A 16763-nucleotide genomic window follows, 5' to 3' on the forward strand; every position below is an offset into this window, starting at 1 on the left:
GGGAAAACAACTTCATTATTCAGAGTTTAAAATCCTGTCATAAATATATGTTAACAAAGTAATACAAAATAAAAATAAATCTGTTCATGCGGGATGGCTTTAAAATTGTATTCCAAAAGCATTGTAAAAGTGTAAGTTTCGGGGAAACCCCATACCAATCTAATTCTTTGAGGGGGTGAGGATCCGCCTTGGTTAACCACTGACCGTGACCATATATAACTCTTGTGTTGTAAAACTGAGGTCACTTGACGGAAATGTACATTGAGGTTTACAGAGGCACCGAGTCGGTGATATCCGATGGAGTCAACAACTCACGGAACTATACAACACTTGACCAGAACAGCAGCTGATGTCACACGTCGAAGCTCGTGATTTAACACCAACATAAAGACTGACGATCAGTTAACTTCACATTATTTTATTGCGCCAGAAGACATGCTGTTTTGAACTTGAGTCAACTCACTGCGATCATCCACCGACACACCGTTCGGTAAGTTTATGGTATTTTGTACCCATGTTTGTGTTATTAGATGACAAACATTTACCTTCTTCTAAATTTAAAGTCGATTAATCAATAATGAATTTGAATCCATATTGTCAATTGTAAGATAGCACTTCTATTAATGGGAATTGCATGAAGATCATCCAATTATAATCTCGTGTACACACTTGTTGACTAACTATGAACTTCACGTTATTTTATTGAGAGTGACAGTCGTTAAAATTAAGAGGAGAACATGATTTAGGCATAACGAAGAAGAATTTGGGTTTCTCGAAAAGGACCTTTTATTTAGGGCCCTACAGCTCATTTTCAAGCAATGTGTGGTTGATGGGATACAGCAACAGCTGCATATACTTGACAAATATTTGAAGATCAATAATCCCGTTTTCATCTGTAGAGAGCGTGTTTGGCTAGTGCATTTTTCAATATTAGTTCTCTGTATTTATAAGTTTTAAAGGCAGTGGACACTATTGGTAACTGTCAAAGACTAGCCTTCACAGTTGGTGTATCTCAACATATGCATAAAACAACTAACCTGTGAAAATTTGAGCTCAATCGGTCATCGAAGTTGCGAGATAATAATGAAAGAAAAAAAAACTTGTCCCACGAAGTTGTGTGTGTTTAGATGGTTGATTTCGAGACCTCAAGTTCTAAATCTGAGGTCTCGAAATCAAATTCGCGGAATTTTTTTTTTTAAACTATTTGACTTCAGAGGGAGCCGTTTCTCACAATGTTTCATACCATCAACCTCTCCCCATTACTCGTCACCAAGAAAGGTTTTATGCCAATAATTATTTTGAGTAATTTCAATAGTGTCCACTGCCTTCAATGGGATTTGCATGAAGATTCCAAATATAATCTATTGTACACAGTTGTAGACACATTATACACCGTCACGTTATTTTATTGAGATTAACTCACTCAAATTAAGAGGGGAACATGATTTAGGCATAACGAAGAAGAACTTGGGTTTCTCTAAAAGGACCTTTAGGGCACTATAGCTCATTTTCAAGCAATGTGTGGTTGATGGGATACAGCAACAGCTGCATATACTTGACAAATATTTGAAGATCAATAATCCTGTTTTCATCTGTAGAGATCGTGTTTGGCTAGTGCATTTTCCAATAAATTATTAGTTCTCGGGTATTTATAAGTTTTAACACAAAGACACTATGACCTAGGCAAGCTCATTATGCAGAAATAATTCTCATACGCGACGCCGATTTACAGTTTGAAAGTAGTTAAGAACAACTTAAAAGATTTAATTGGCATCAAAAGTGAAATGAAAATGTGCAAAATGCGAGTCTCGTTTTGGCAAAATGAAAGCTGTTTTCACAATCTCACTTTGTGTTGATTGCCGAGGCTTGATAATTTCAGTCAGCTTCGCTGAACGCGTCCTTGTCGGTGATATTGCCTATAATACAGGTACAATGCCATGCCTGCCTCTTCAACAACACGTCTCCTTCATATAGGGTGTATGACTTTGGAAATAATAGAGCAATTAAGGAGTAGAGTGTCAGGTAATGAAATCGTAGGCAAAAAAGCACCAAGAGGAAGTAGAGTAGCAATCCAATCCGTGTACGAATGAGTTCGGCCTATAGATTGGGTTTTAGAATTTTAATAAAACATTTCGGGCCTATATATCGGTGACAAACCCTTTGTTGAATGAAGTTGCTGTCGACGGGGGTTTAATGGTGGACTGTGTGTGTATTGTTGTGGGTGGTGGTGGTGGTGGGGGAGCACTAGACTCAGCTGTTTTCAAAACATTATTTATGACGAAACCAGCGAGATAAGTGGATTAGAACACATCCACTACAAAAAGAAAAACCATCGTATACTCAAATATACCTTGTAACTTGCATTAAACTTTCCCATCGGTGAGAATCAACGCAACTTTTTTCCACGACAGCATTATTGTTAACATGTTCTCTTCGCGCTAGACAGTTTTGGTACACGTCTTTGTATCCGGCTTCTTCCACGCTCAATGTTAAATTAGATTGACAATCACAATGGAATTTATGTTAAAGGCAGTGGACACTATTAGTAATCACTCAAAATAATTATTAGCATAAAACCTTTCTTGGAGACCGGTAATGGGGAGAGGTTGATGGTAAAAAACATTGTGAGAAATGGCTCCCTCTGAAGTGCCATAGTTTTCGAGAGAGAAGTAATTTTCAACGAATTTGATTTCGAGACCTCAAGTTTAGAACTTGAGGTCTCGAAATCAATTATCTAAACGCACACAACTTCGTGTGACAAGGGTATTTTTTCTTTCATTATTATCTCGGAAGTTAGATGACCGAATGAGCTCAAATTTTCACAGGTTTGTTATTTTATGCAAATGTTGAGATACATCAAGTGAGAAGACTGGTCTTTGACAATTACCAATAGTGTCCACTGTCTTTAAGAGAACCCTTAAATAGCCTGCCTTGAAAGCCGCCAACTTATTCCATTTAAAATTGACAATGAACGACGAAGATTCCATTACCCGTCTTTTATGACAAACTTACCTTGCATTCTATAAATATGTCTGAGAGAGTTTTTAAGTGTGTCGATTATTAAATCCGAAGCATCACGCAACTCTCACGAGGTTTCAAGAGGGACATTTTGTTTAGGCAACGTTCCTTTTCATTTGTTATGGTCTTTTCGTTTTTCTGCAATGAATTTTAGGCCATTCCTGAATGTTGATATTTTAAATTTACCGTTTGACTGGCGCTAAAATTCGTCTTTGTAATGAACACACCCATTTATTTTCATCGATGACGTAATGTTTCGAACTTTGCTCTGAAAGTTTATCAAAGAAAATGAGATTTTACATGAGTCGTTATAACCCCAGGCCCCTCCGGGCAAAATGTGTGCATTAACAAATTGAAACTGAATTTGACATTGGAGTTCCTATAAGTTAAGCACCAATGCAAAGAATATACAGATAATGAATAGTGGCAAGAAGATTCTATACAATTTCCGGGTCGTCAAAGCTCAATTATTATGAAAGTTATATAATGTACGATATCAAGACAAGGTACATCGCGAACATTAAGTTTTCTTTTTTATGGAAGGTGAATTTATGGACAAATCAGCTTAGGTCTTCCTCTCGAGACACTGGACACTTTTGGTAATAATTGTCAATGACCAGTCTTCTCACTTGGTGTATATCAACATATGCATAAAGTATTACCAAACCTGTGAAAATTTAAACTCAATCGGTCGTCGAAATTGCGAGATAATAATGGAAGAACAAACAAACTTGTCACACGAAGTTGTGTGCTTTCCTTTAAGATGCTTGATTTTGGGACGTCAAAATCTAATTCTGAGGCCTCGAAATCAAATTCGTGGAAAATTACTTTTTTTCTCAAAAACTACGTTACTTCAGAGGGAGCAGTTTCACACAATGTTTTATACTATCAACAGCTCTCCATTGCTTGTTACCAAGTCAGTTTTTATGTTATCACTTGTTTTTATTACCAATAGTGTACACTGCCTTTTAATAAACAAGTAATGTTGATTACAAGTAATGTTATTCTAGTTTAGCCTACTTGAAAGTAAACTTTTGATTCGATTCAATGATATGTGTTCCTTGACACACCCTCTGCTCGATGCACTACCTAAACCAATACCCAACCCAAAACCCAACAAGACAACAAAAGAGTGTTTTTAGTATTCCCCTGTTTTGCTCCGACTCGCGATGTAACGTGTCGTGTCCGTTTCCGTGTAATGCCCCAATACGTGTACGTGCGTTTCTCCTTCCACTTTCATTTTACTCACGGCGAGAGCAACCGGTTCGGACGAGGAAATGCTCGAGGTACGCACGGAAGGTTGTTCGTCTGGGGAATTCTGCGACAACACTTTTGCAATTTATTTTGAAATGCCAAAGCTTGAGGCTTGAGGTTATTAATCTTCTTCTAAGGACACCATTGACAATCAATTCGCACAAGGTAAGCGTTGTATTCCGAAGATGTGTCAATATTGCAGAATATTATGGTATCAATTTGAATCGGGTGTCTCTTTGACAATTCAAACGAAAACGAATAATAAGCCTAAGCTGTGCATTTTCCGGAAAACACATTTTCAGAATTGTGTGTTATTTGATTTGATTATGCACGTCAATACTCGGCATTACTCCACAGTTTGTTACCGGGGTTTAACAAAAGGTTATGACATGCAAAAAGTCCAGACAGTATTTAGCAAAGTTAATGTACTACAACCTCGTCAGTTCTGGAGTTGAATGAAAATCTCTACGTTAGTTGATTTGAAACTATTGTCAAACCGGTGGTTATAAACTATTTGAATACAATACAATACAACATACAATGCAATGGGTTTTTATATAGCGCCATTTCATTTAGACCACAGCGCTTTAGACAAACAATAGCAATGCAGATAATACAACAAATGAACAATAAAGCAATAAACAGACACTAAGGAAAAAAATGTTTTTTTTAAGACAGAAGCAGAACTCACTCTCTCCTTGATTCAAGCGATGTGAGATTTAGTGAAGTCAGATGGGTACCTCAGGTAGCCCACCTGCAGTCTCTATAAACATGCACGATCAAACGAACCTAATGTACATCACGATGAAGGAAACATGGTACGTTTCACCTGATGTGTTATAAGTGCCTCCCTGTTGAAAGAGCGGTAACATCATGGAGGGTTATCTGCCTGTTATTATAATGAAGTTCCAGATTAAAAGCACTGGACACTAGTGGTAAATGTCAAAGAATAGCCTTCACAGCTCGTGTATCTCAACATGTGCATAAAATAACAAACCTGTGAAAATTTGAGCTCAATCGGTCATCGAATTTGCGAAGTTGTGTGCGTTTAGATGGTTGATTTCGAGACTTCAAGTTCTAAATCTGAGGTCTCGAAATCAAACTCGTGGAAAATTACTTATGGCACTTCAGAGGGAGCCGTTTCTCACTTATACCATCAACCTCTCCCCATTACTCGTCACCAAGAAACCTTTTATGCTAAAAAATATTTTGAGTAATTACCAATAGTGTCCACTGCCTTTAAAAGCACTGGACACTATTGGTAATTGTCGAATATCAGTATTCTCACTTGGTGTATCCCAACATGCATTGCATAAAATACATGCATAAAATAACAAACATGGAAAATTTGAACTCAATTTGGTCATCGGAGTTGCAAGAGAATAAAAAAACGAAAAAAAAAACTCGTAATGTTGCACAACTTTTTTGACCGGTGCTTTTAGATGCATAATAAAAGGCTTCAGCTGAAGTATTTTTTATTATTTTAGTGAGAAATTACCTCTTTCTCAAAAGCTACACAACTTCGGAGAGAGCCGTTTCTCGCAATTTTTGTACCATCAGCTCTCCATTGCTCGTTAATTTACCAACAGTGTGCAGTGCTTTTGTGTCTAAGGGTTTTGCAACATTATAGTGGCGGTTTCCTCCATTTCATATGTCTATGCAGCAACATCCTAGTTAAGAACTCTTACTTTATACACAGATTCTGAAGCCTAGCCTAATAGCATCCAAATTGTAAATTGCTGTTTGAAATTTTGTCCTTCACTATGTAATGGTGATTTATGACGAAGAGCATCGTTGAAATAGCTATATGCATTTAAGTGGTAATCTGTAATCTGTATAAATAATAAAAAAAAAATAATAATAATAATAATAATCGTAGTTTTGTCTTTCCTGAACCCCCCACAACGCTCTAACTAGTCTTAATTGGTTCAATGGATTGATAGTGGCATTGTTAGCCATAGTCGAGCGTACCCACTGCATGCATACGACGCATCGATTCAAAGTACCCCATTATGATTTAGAATGTTGAGTCTCTTTGTCAAGGCCGTTATTCCTCAAGTTCTGCTTCTCACCAAAATAACAAACTCAATGTTAATCAGATGTACACATTTTGGTTGAATATTACGATCAAAATACGACTATTAAACTATGGGTTTGTTTCCTTCTTTAAAGCTGTTTTATTTAATTATGTAGAGTTGATGTTGCCACACAAATTATACAAATTTATTGTTTTCTTGAATAGTCCATGTTTGTATGTATTTCTTTAAAACCCAGTTATAGGCGGTAGAAAATGCCAAAAGGTTTAGGATAAAAAAATAATAAAAACACAAGCTGGTTGAGAACGTAAAGGGCCGAAATAAATACAGAGAAGGAGCTAAGAGATTAAAACTTTTAACAATGCGGTTTTAAAACAGTGAAAACCTTAAAGGCAGTGGACACTATTGGTAATTACTCAAAATAATTATTAGCATAAAACCTTACTTGATAGCGAGTAATGGGGACAGGTTGATGGTATAAAACATTGTGGGAAACGGCTCCCTCTGAAGTGACGTAGTTTTCGAGAAAGAAGTAATTTTCCACGAATTTGATTTCGAGACCTCAAGTTTAGAATTTGAGATCTCGAAATCAAGCATCTGAAAGCACACAACTTCGTGCGACAAGGGCGTTTTTTCTTTCATTATTATCTCGCAACTTCGACGACCGATTGAGCTCAAATTTCCACAGGTTGGTTATTTTATGTGTATTTTGAGATACACCAAGTGAGAAGACTAGTGTCCACTGTCTTTAAATAATTCGGCAGTTTATTCTACATTCTGGCACCAGTGTCAATTAGGCTAGAATGAAAGCCTGTATTTGTTTAGCCATGAAAACTCTGAGGGCAAAATCAGAAGTAACGGTGGGTAGTTGTGTTGGGTATAGGAAATTACGTTTGACATACTTGGGCCAAGGTATGCTTTTATAAAAACAAACCCATTGTTTGTGTTTATGGTTTACAACCTAATAACTTTGGTACATTTTAAGTTACACCGGGAACTAATGTTAACCTACAACCGTTTATCAATAATCGAAAAATATTGACAACTTATCGAAATGAGTGCAAGTCGATATTTCTAATCAGGCAGATCGCTCACTGTTCTAGCATTCTGTTATTGTACGTAATACGAGATTGGAGTTCGGTTCTGTTTTGAGCTTGGATTTTTGCATACAGGCGCCCTTGAACTTGGCATTTTTGTGAGACTGTGCTTTGTGATGTGTGTTATTGTATGTCTATCTGCAAGGACGTTAGCTTGATCGGCAACACACAGTAAGATTAATTCATGCTAGGCCTACCCATGATGGCATTTACACATCATTGGAAAATGGCCTTCTGACTTGTCACGGTCACGTTTAGCACATTTAAATTCATGTAAATTACAAGCCAGTTGTTGACTCTGTCTGCAATGAAAGGCCGTCGTACTTATGTCAAATTCTTAGCTCCAAATTGCAGGTACCTATATGAGTGGATTGCGTGTCGTATGAACCACTCCAGCCCCAAACCCCTTATGGTTGGAAGACGGGTACAAATGTACTGACGTCACTAAGCAACCACGTTAAGAACTTACCACTTTTAATGGCTTTTGGGATTGGTTTTGTAGAACTGCGTGTTTGAACAGCCGTCTAATTCCATCTTATAAGGGAAAGTTAGGATAAAATCAATGATTAATTGCAATGATTTTGAACCGTCACTTTTTTGGTTAAAGTCATTGGACCCTTTCGGTACAACAACAAAAAAGTTCACAGATTTACAAATAACTTACAGGGTTTACAGAAGGTAGTGGTGAAGTACTTCTCTTGAAATATTATTCCATGAAATGCTTTACTTTTTGAGAAAACAGTAAAACAATATCAATTCTCGTTAACGAGAATTACGGATTTATTTTAAACACATGTCATGACACGGCGAAACGCGCGGATACAAGGGTGGGTTTTCCCGTTATTTTCTCCCGACTCCGATGACCGATTGAGCCTAAATTTTCACAGGTTTGTTATTTGATATAGAAGTTGTGATACACGAAGTGTGGGCCTTGGACAATACTGTTTACCGAAAGGGTCCAATGGCTTTAAAGTCCGACTAATCTGTTCGGGAAACTTCGTCTGGACTTGCGCTCTGTTATTGTCCGACTTTTGAAGCGGTTAAAAACTGACATTTTTTTTCAAGATGGTCGCACCAAGCACTGTACCGTATACAAATTCTCAGACGAGTGAACCATCAACTTTTAAGTTGTTTGTTTGAATCTCAATGTTATCATGCTCTATTCTGATCAAGTCTTGCAATCTCATCATGCACAAGGACCAGATTGCTCAAAGGAAAATTACTACTTTCTCTAAAAGTTTAAACGTAGTGAGATATTTAACAGAGTCATACTCGACTCACAAAGTTTATTTCCCTTGGATTTATTTGATCATGGTTTTGAAATGAATAAAATCCATGGCAATTTAGTTTCTGAAAAGGCTTACCAAGAATGAAGTAAACTAGAAATGAAAAGTGATTTTTTTTTTCTCTTATTTTTTATTTTACGGTAAATTAATTACTTCCTTTGGAAACATCCTATACACTTCCTAAATTTTTTTATATATTTTTTTAAATAATATATAGACAATTTGTCCCCGCTGTTTCTTAACAATAAACTTTGTTCTGCAAATAAATCTCCAATACTAACGCCAATTAGACCGCTGAGACTTTAAATCCCCGCAAACCTTCCATACAATTCCATCTTCAAATCAAGTAGCGAACGAAATGCAACTATTGAGAGTGCTTTATATCAAATACAACTTAAATTCGATTCAAAAAATTGCCAGCAAAAGTTTTCAGCTATCATTCTGTTTGATCTCGAAGGACTTTTAATAGTCGCTTCTTGTATGGAGCGCGTATGCGTCACTCAGAGACGCTCAAGGCGCGTTAACATACGTGTTTCATACGAGACCTAGGCCTTCCAGGAACGATGTATGTAATGATTTTACAATGTGCTGTAACCAGGAACACCGGGCGAACCTCTTTCCTTTTTGATATTAAAGTGCACTGGGTTCTTTTACGTGCGTTACACAAAAACACACGGGACCAACGGCTTTACGTCCTAGTACAATTCTAGTCTTCATATAACGGTCTATTTTCGGTATAATTAACGTCTAATTCTTTTCGAAATTATGTGTTAGGGTCATTGCAAGTCTATGTCACTGTCAAGTCTTAAATTATACTTTTTTGTTTGTTTTACGTATTGCAGGAAACTCCACGTCAATGCAATCTGGTTGGAATTTGTGCCGTTTCTACAACAGCAGAAACGACATCGACCGACTCGAACTACGTCTAGTCCGGATTGAACGATTTCAAATTGAAAGTCAAAAATTTAACTAAGTCCATAAGTGTTTTACGCACAGAGACTTTCGATGACCGGCCCTGTGGCAGTGTTTATTAACAGTTGAGTTGGCCGAACTTTTACAGCAAGTACAGTTCTGCCGACCATTTTCTTCAAAACGAATTGAAATGAGTTTCTTGTTCTGAGGTTGTGATGATGACATCTGTATAAGCCTGTACTGTGTTAACTAGATCATCTCACACCTGACATATCCTTGGTTAGTGACACCTAAGTGATTGTCCACTAGTGCTAAGACTGTAATACGTCATGTCCACTGATAGAACTATCAAATCCCTACTGGCAACATCCATCGTTTGTTTACCATAACAGGGAGACACATGGGAGTTTGCAATCTGAAGCCAATTAATATTCCGCCCTTCACTGAGGTATGAGAACAGTCATGCTCGGTTTTGCCAATCAATTGATTTCTAGAGTAATTTACCGTCTCAGTGACTCCTCGACATCAGAAGAAGCTAGAACTGTGCCTGTAACGTACTGCTAAGCTTTAGTAAGGGTTGATTTACGAGGTATTATATCACCGAGGTTTTGTAACTTGTCTTTAGGCTTAGGGACAATTTCGCTAGCAAGCTGAGAATGTTTGACGGAGTACAATAATTCCTCTTTTATTTCTGCTGCATTCGAGAAGTTCTCACGGTCAAATAATTGCATTTCAGATGATTCATGTTTGCTTCATCTGCGTCTGATAGAACCCAGAGAAGTTATCGATCCTATTAATCGCTTCAATTCATCATAGAATATTATTCAATCTGTCCAGAGGCGCAACTAACGTGTAAGGACTTAGTAATGGTTATTGTCTTACCAAAGGACAGTAAGTTTGGACTGTTTTAAACATACATCACTTGAATCGTATACTTTCATCACAGCAAGAACAACTAAACTGAAATAAGACAATAAGACTGCAAACTGACGGTTCACATCCCAAGAATTCCAATCATCTTGATACAGTCAACATGGAGTACGAGTTGGCAACTACCAGCTATAATATGACTCTGGATAACACCACCAGTGTGTGGACAACGGATGCACCAGAGCCCCCGTACAGACTGGTTCTATGGATAATCTTAGAGAGCATCATTGGTTCACTTGGCGTCATTGGTAATGGGCTCGTACTTGTTGTATTTTTTCGAAGTAAGTCTAGAAATCTTGTGAATCTATTCATTATAAATCAATCTATGATTGATTTCACAAGCTCCTTAGTATATCTACTGATCCATCTTGGACCTAAAGTGCAACTTATACCAGGCAACCCAGTGCACTCAATCCTCTGCAAAGTTTGGGTATCTGAATATGTCATGTGGTCTCTCTTTATATCATCAAGCGCTAACCTGGTATGCATTACACTTGAACGCTATATTGCAACCATGAAGCCAGCCTGGTATAGGAAGAAAGTTGTAGCAGTCAAGAAAAGGATTGTTGTTGTTGCTGCATGTGTCTGGGCCTTTGGATTTCTTATTGATGCTATTTGGGCAGCAGTACAGGAGGTCTTACCAGGTAACTTATGCGTACCCATCTACTCATCTCCTGCGTCACAAGCTATTAGTGGCATCACCATCTTCTTTGTTACGTACCTGGGACCTTTATCCGTAATGGCGTTTAGTTATACAAGTATCGTACGTAAATTAAGACAACAGACAGCGAAAGTACAGGCCCAATCTCCGGCTAGGACTCTATCTAGTCGTGTGAATGCTACTGAACCAAGATCTGTACAAGGTTCTCTACTTAACAATAAACGAAATGCTCGAGCTAATAACACACGATCTAGAGCAACAAGAAATGTGATTAAAACTATGATGATTGTCTCAGCAACATATGCCATTACTTGGGCTCCCATAGCCTTCAACTACCTCATCTTTAACTTAGGTGGACCTTTAGATTTTACAAGTGTTTGGTATGAAGTTACCAAACTTTTCGTTCACGCTAATATGTGTGCAAATCCCTTCATTTATGCTATGCAGTACAGACAGTTTCAAATTGGTTTAAAACGTTTGTGTTGTTGTTGCAAAAAGGAGTTGGACAATCGTGACCTGACGGTATCGGTCTTGGGGCCGACCTCCGGAACATAGCAAGTAAAAAGTACTGAAGTATTGTCAAAGGAGTACATGCAAACAAGCCATTAATGATGTTGATTATCTTAAATTGAAGAAATGGAATAAGCCCATAGTTAGGAACTGCAGATTCCCTGACAAAACAAAGTTTAAGCAAAATGTGTGGTTGTGTATTAATAAAACGTGAACACTGAGTTTAACATTAAGTTCGAATTTTTTTTGAAGGCCTTTATGGTGAGTTTCCAGAAACCAACGCTATAGATTCTAGTTAAAACAAATTAGTAGTACTCTAGCAAACTAATGATTATTAGCACCACGATGTTACTCAAGCAAACTAATAATTATTAGCACCAAATTGATATCACCAAGAAAATTAATGACTATTGGCAACAAAGTGTTAGCCAAACTAATGATTTTAATGTTAGCACACAGTGTTAATTAATACTATAATGATTTTCTAGCACAAAGTGTCAGCAAACTAATAATTGTAAGCACCGAATTTGTTAGTACTCCAAGAAACTCATGATTTTTTGGCACCAAAGTGCAGTATACCAAGCAAACTAATGATTATTGGCACCAGCGTGCAAGTACCAAGCAAACTAATGATTATTGGCACCAGAGTGCAAGTACCAAGCAAACTAATGAGTATTGGCACCAGCGTGCAAGTACCAAGCAAACTAATGATTATTGGCACCAGTGTGCAAGTACCAAGCAAACTAATGATTATTGGCACCAGAGTGCAAGTACCAAGCAAACTAATGATTATTGGCACCAGAGTGCAAGTACCAAGCAAACTAATGATTATTGGCACCAGAGTGCAAGTACCAAGCAAACTAATGATTATTGGCACCAGAGTGCAAGTACCAAGCAAACTAATGATTATTGGCACCAGAGTGCAAGTACCAAGCAAACTATTGGCACCAACGTGCAAGTACCAAGCAAACTAATGATTATTGGCACCAAAGTGCAAGTACCAAGCAAACTAATGATTATTGGCACCAGCGTGCAAGTACCAAGCAAACTATTGGCACCAACGTGCAAGTACCAAGCAAACTAATGATTATTGGCACCAAAGTGCAAGTACCAAGCAAACTAATGATTATTGGCACCAAAGTGCAAGTACCAAGCAAACTAATGATTATTGGCACCAAAGTGCAAGTACCAAGCAAACTAATGATTATTGGCACCAGCGTGCAAGTACCAAGCAAACTATTGGCACCAACGTGCAAGTACCAAGCAAACTAATGATTATTGGCACCAAAGTGCAAGTACCAAGCAAACTAATGATTATTGGCACCAGAGTGCAAGTACCAAGAGTGCAAATACTCCAGTAAACTGATAATTACTATTAGCACCAAACATAGGACTATCATGTACATATTGTGAACCCTTTGTCGAACACGATGTTGTTGTTTTTTTGCAGAATTCACCATCACAAAAACGTATGACATACCTTCTATGTTATTACGCGCAATATATATGTTATCGTAAGTTAAGGGATTCAGTTTGTAAACCTAATTATTCGCCAAAGAAGGGCTTTGTATCTAATCGCCTATGTCAAAATGAACAGTCGACTAACACCAGATAGTATACAAAACACCTACTGCAGTTTGATAGAAGAATTTCGTAAGAAGTCGGTTCTTGATTTTTCCTTGCGCATGTCCATAGCAAACCATTCAGGTTGTCGAACAAGAGCTAATGGAAAACTGGTTTAAAATTACTGCTGGTGATGCACTTGAACCGTTCTGACACTGTACTAAAGGCCCCTAATTGCTGTTTCCCGCTGCTGGATGCAGTAAAGACCAAGAATAGGTCAGAAATTAGATTTGCCGACCATGGCTGTATTAAATTGCTGTGGTCTTTATAATTTACGTTCCGCAATGGAATTGCTTGAAGAATATAGAAAGGGGAAAAGAATATAGAATTATCTTACATCGTAGGACAACCTAATTTTGTATTTGTGGTCTAGTAAATTTAATAACTTCGTTAAAGGCAGTGGACACTATTGGTAATTGTCAAAGACTAGCCTTCACATTTGGTGTATCTCAACATTATGCATAAAATAACAAACCTGTGAAAAATTGAGCTCAATCGGTCATCGAAGTTGCGAGATAATAATGAAAGAAAAAAAACACCCTTGTCACACGAAGTTGTGTGCGTTGCGTTTAGATGGTTGATTTCGCGACCTCGAATTCTAAACTTGAGGTCTCGAAATCAAATTCAGGGAAATTACTTCTTTCTCAAAAACTATGGCACTTCAGAGGGAGCCGTTTCTCACAATGTTTAATACCATCAACCTCTCCCCATTACTCGTCACCTAGAAAGGTTTTATAATAATTGTTTTGAGTAATTACCAATATAGTGTCCACTGCCTTTAAAAAATCGAAGAGCATAAAATAGTAAACAATGATTTACACTACTGTCGTAGAACTCCAGTCTGATATTACTAAGATTTGACGGAATACTAATGTATTTTGTACATCCGATCGCACTTTCTAAAAGTAAGCGTTCATCGCTCAAGCTATTTTAAAACGAATGACATTTAATTGTTTTGCACTCATCATGGTACTCCCTTAACAGAGGTCCGCTGGCTAATGCCAGAAGAAAAACCTGAGGACCACTCAAAAATATATGCAAGTGGCTCGGCTGGTTATTAGTCAAAGTTAAAAAAGCATTTCTATTTCATATTAAATATTGACCGAGTTAAAATAAAGTGGCGGACTTGTGAAATGACAAGCTAACTCAGTCCATGTTGGTTAGTCATTAAACAACTTCAGGGTAAACCCAAAATACCAGGGAAGGCATCAGATTTACGCAGTACGGTGCAATATTTAATATCTCAAGTGGTTGATGCAAATTCCCATTCACAATTATGCACTTGTTTTGTGAGTTAAAATGAAGTGATCTCATGGGTTACATGTAGCGTGTGTTTGGGGGGGGGGGGGGGGGGATATATAGCTTTGCCGAGATCCAATCTGAATAATACCACCATCCGGACATGGTTTCCTCTGTTCTGAGAGGGTCCCTTACTATTTGATATGTGGGCAGATTATTATACCTGAGCGGGCTAACCCAGAAATCCATTTACCATTTCTATATTATTGAACCAGTTATTATTAGAAACGTTCACGCCCTAATATGCGTCACATGAGCAAGGAATGTATTGTGTTTGGAATCATTGTCGTGTGAATAAAGCCTTAGATTTGACACTTGCCACCCATGAATGCATTGTGAGAAAGTGTTACAGTTTTGTTCAAGCCCAGTCGTGCAAAAACACCCATTCAGTTTGTCTAAAAAGTGGAAATTCAATTCTTTACGTGCGCGGTCATTGGAATGGCTCGTGTAAATGATGAAAGCCGTCGAAAATTGTATCTAAATATACCTATATTGAGACAAAGATTAGATTACAGACGACCTATCTTCAAGAGCAAAGTGTGTTTTATTGAATATACCGGTAGGCCTATACCACAATTAGTATCGTGTCAAGGTTATAATTCTGTATTTGTAAAAGCATTACGTACCAGTTAGCCAGTTTTGTTTCGTTTTGTTTGTTTCATTTCCATGGTTTAATTGTGAATCTATGTTAAAAAGTAACTTTCAAATTTAATGAAATTACTTTGTGGGTTTTTTTTCCAGGGGAAAAAATGGGCACCACGATGACACTGTTTGATTGTTTGAGGTTGGGTTTTTTATGGGGGTTTTTGTGTTTTTGTTTGTTTGTTTGTTTGTTTGTTTGTTTGTTTGTTTGTGTGTTGTGGTGCTTGTTTGTTTTGGCATGCTGTTTGTGTGTTGTCATTGTTCGTTGGTTCCTTGCGATGAAAATAATTATAAACCTTGTAAAGTTAGTTTCCGAGTTTCAATAAATCATATCATCAAGGCAGTCTACAGCAATTGTCAGCAATTACAGTGCAAGACTTCTTCTCCGCCGTAATCACAGAAATATTGGTATAACAACACGCAAATACACATGTGCAGCCATTTTGGGTCGCATGTGGCAAGGATTTTGCAGCCGGCCGTGTGGCATTGTGGGAACGGACTTCCGTCCACAAACATTTGTAACTTCCGCATGGGCTGACCTGTTTGCCACATTTCCTGGGGTTTGATCGTAAGTGTGAAACGACCGTGCATATTCCTGGGAAATAGTACCCCCGGGAGTTATCAAATTGGGATAGTGAGAACGGTTGCTGGGGTGGCGGTGGGGTTAAAAACTCCCGGGATTTTCCCGGGAGTTTATTTCCCGGGAAATGGCTCTGTAGTGTGAAAAGGGCTTAAGATATAATTACGTCTCAATGGCCTTTGTGCCTTTGTTATTTTTATTGTCTGGATCGCCTTTAGATAGTGATTATTTTCGCTTTTTGGTTATCCGCAGGATTGTTCTCTGTGTAGTCATACTTCTATTGCCTATTATTTGTATGTACTGTTTGCCTGGAAATAAATAATAAATAAATAAACAAATAAAATGTGACCTTATGTCTGCAACGATGATAAGATGGGAATGGAAGAAATTTCTCTTGACTTGAGATACAATCTCATTGTTAATAAGTTAACATTCAAAAGATGAATCCTTGGAGTCTAATTTGAACATCTTGAGCTGGACGCGTGTCTTGAATAATTGAATTATTCTGTCTCACTCCTGTCATGTTGTTTTAAGTATTTGGGAAATGATTTACAAATACCAACAATCCAGACATACTTATTTATGTGCGCGAGTTATAGTCAAGCCTGGAAATAGTGCTTTTGGCCTCAACCAACTCAACCATATACTTTAAAGGAACACGTTGCCTTGGATCGGACGAGTTTGGTCTATGAAAAGCGTTTGAAACCGTTTGTAATGAAATGCATATGGTTAGAAGGATGTTTTAAAAGTAGAATATAATGATCCACACAAGTATCACTCAAAATTGCACGGTTTTCATTGTACGTCGCGAAATAACACGGTCGGCCATTTATGGGAGTCAAATCATAAATGGCCGACCGTGTTTGTCGACGAGGTAAAACGAAAACCACGCAATTTTGAGGCATATTTGTGTAG

At 37.7% G+C, this 16763-nt stretch overlaps 1 protein-coding gene across 1 annotated transcript; it reads left to right on the forward strand.

The window, feature by feature from the left end:
• The first annotated feature begins 105 nt into the window (after positions 1-105).
• LOC139942134 (cholecystokinin receptor type A-like) lies at positions 106-14664 on the forward strand. Its single transcript, XM_071938855.1, has 2 exons — positions 106-490; positions 9534-14664. Exon 2 carries the CDS (start codon positions 10637-10639, stop codon positions 11747-11749), a length of 1113 nt encoding a protein of 370 aa, XP_071794956.1. The 5' UTR covers positions 106-490; positions 9534-10636; the 3' UTR covers positions 11750-14664.
• The last annotated feature ends 2099 nt before the right edge of the window (positions 14665-16763 follow it).

The sequence above is a fragment of the Asterias amurensis genome, chromosome 9, assembly GCF_032118995.1.
Source record: "Asterias amurensis chromosome 9, ASM3211899v1".
Lineage (NCBI taxonomy): Eukaryota > Metazoa > Echinodermata > Asteroidea > Forcipulatida > Asteriidae > Asterias > Asterias amurensis.

What these genes read in the sequence shown, in the direction of transcription:
- LOC139942134 (XM_071938855.1), top strand. Translation starts at nt 10,637, where the DNA reads ATGGAGTACGAGTTGGCAACTACCAGCTATAATATGACTCTGGATAAC.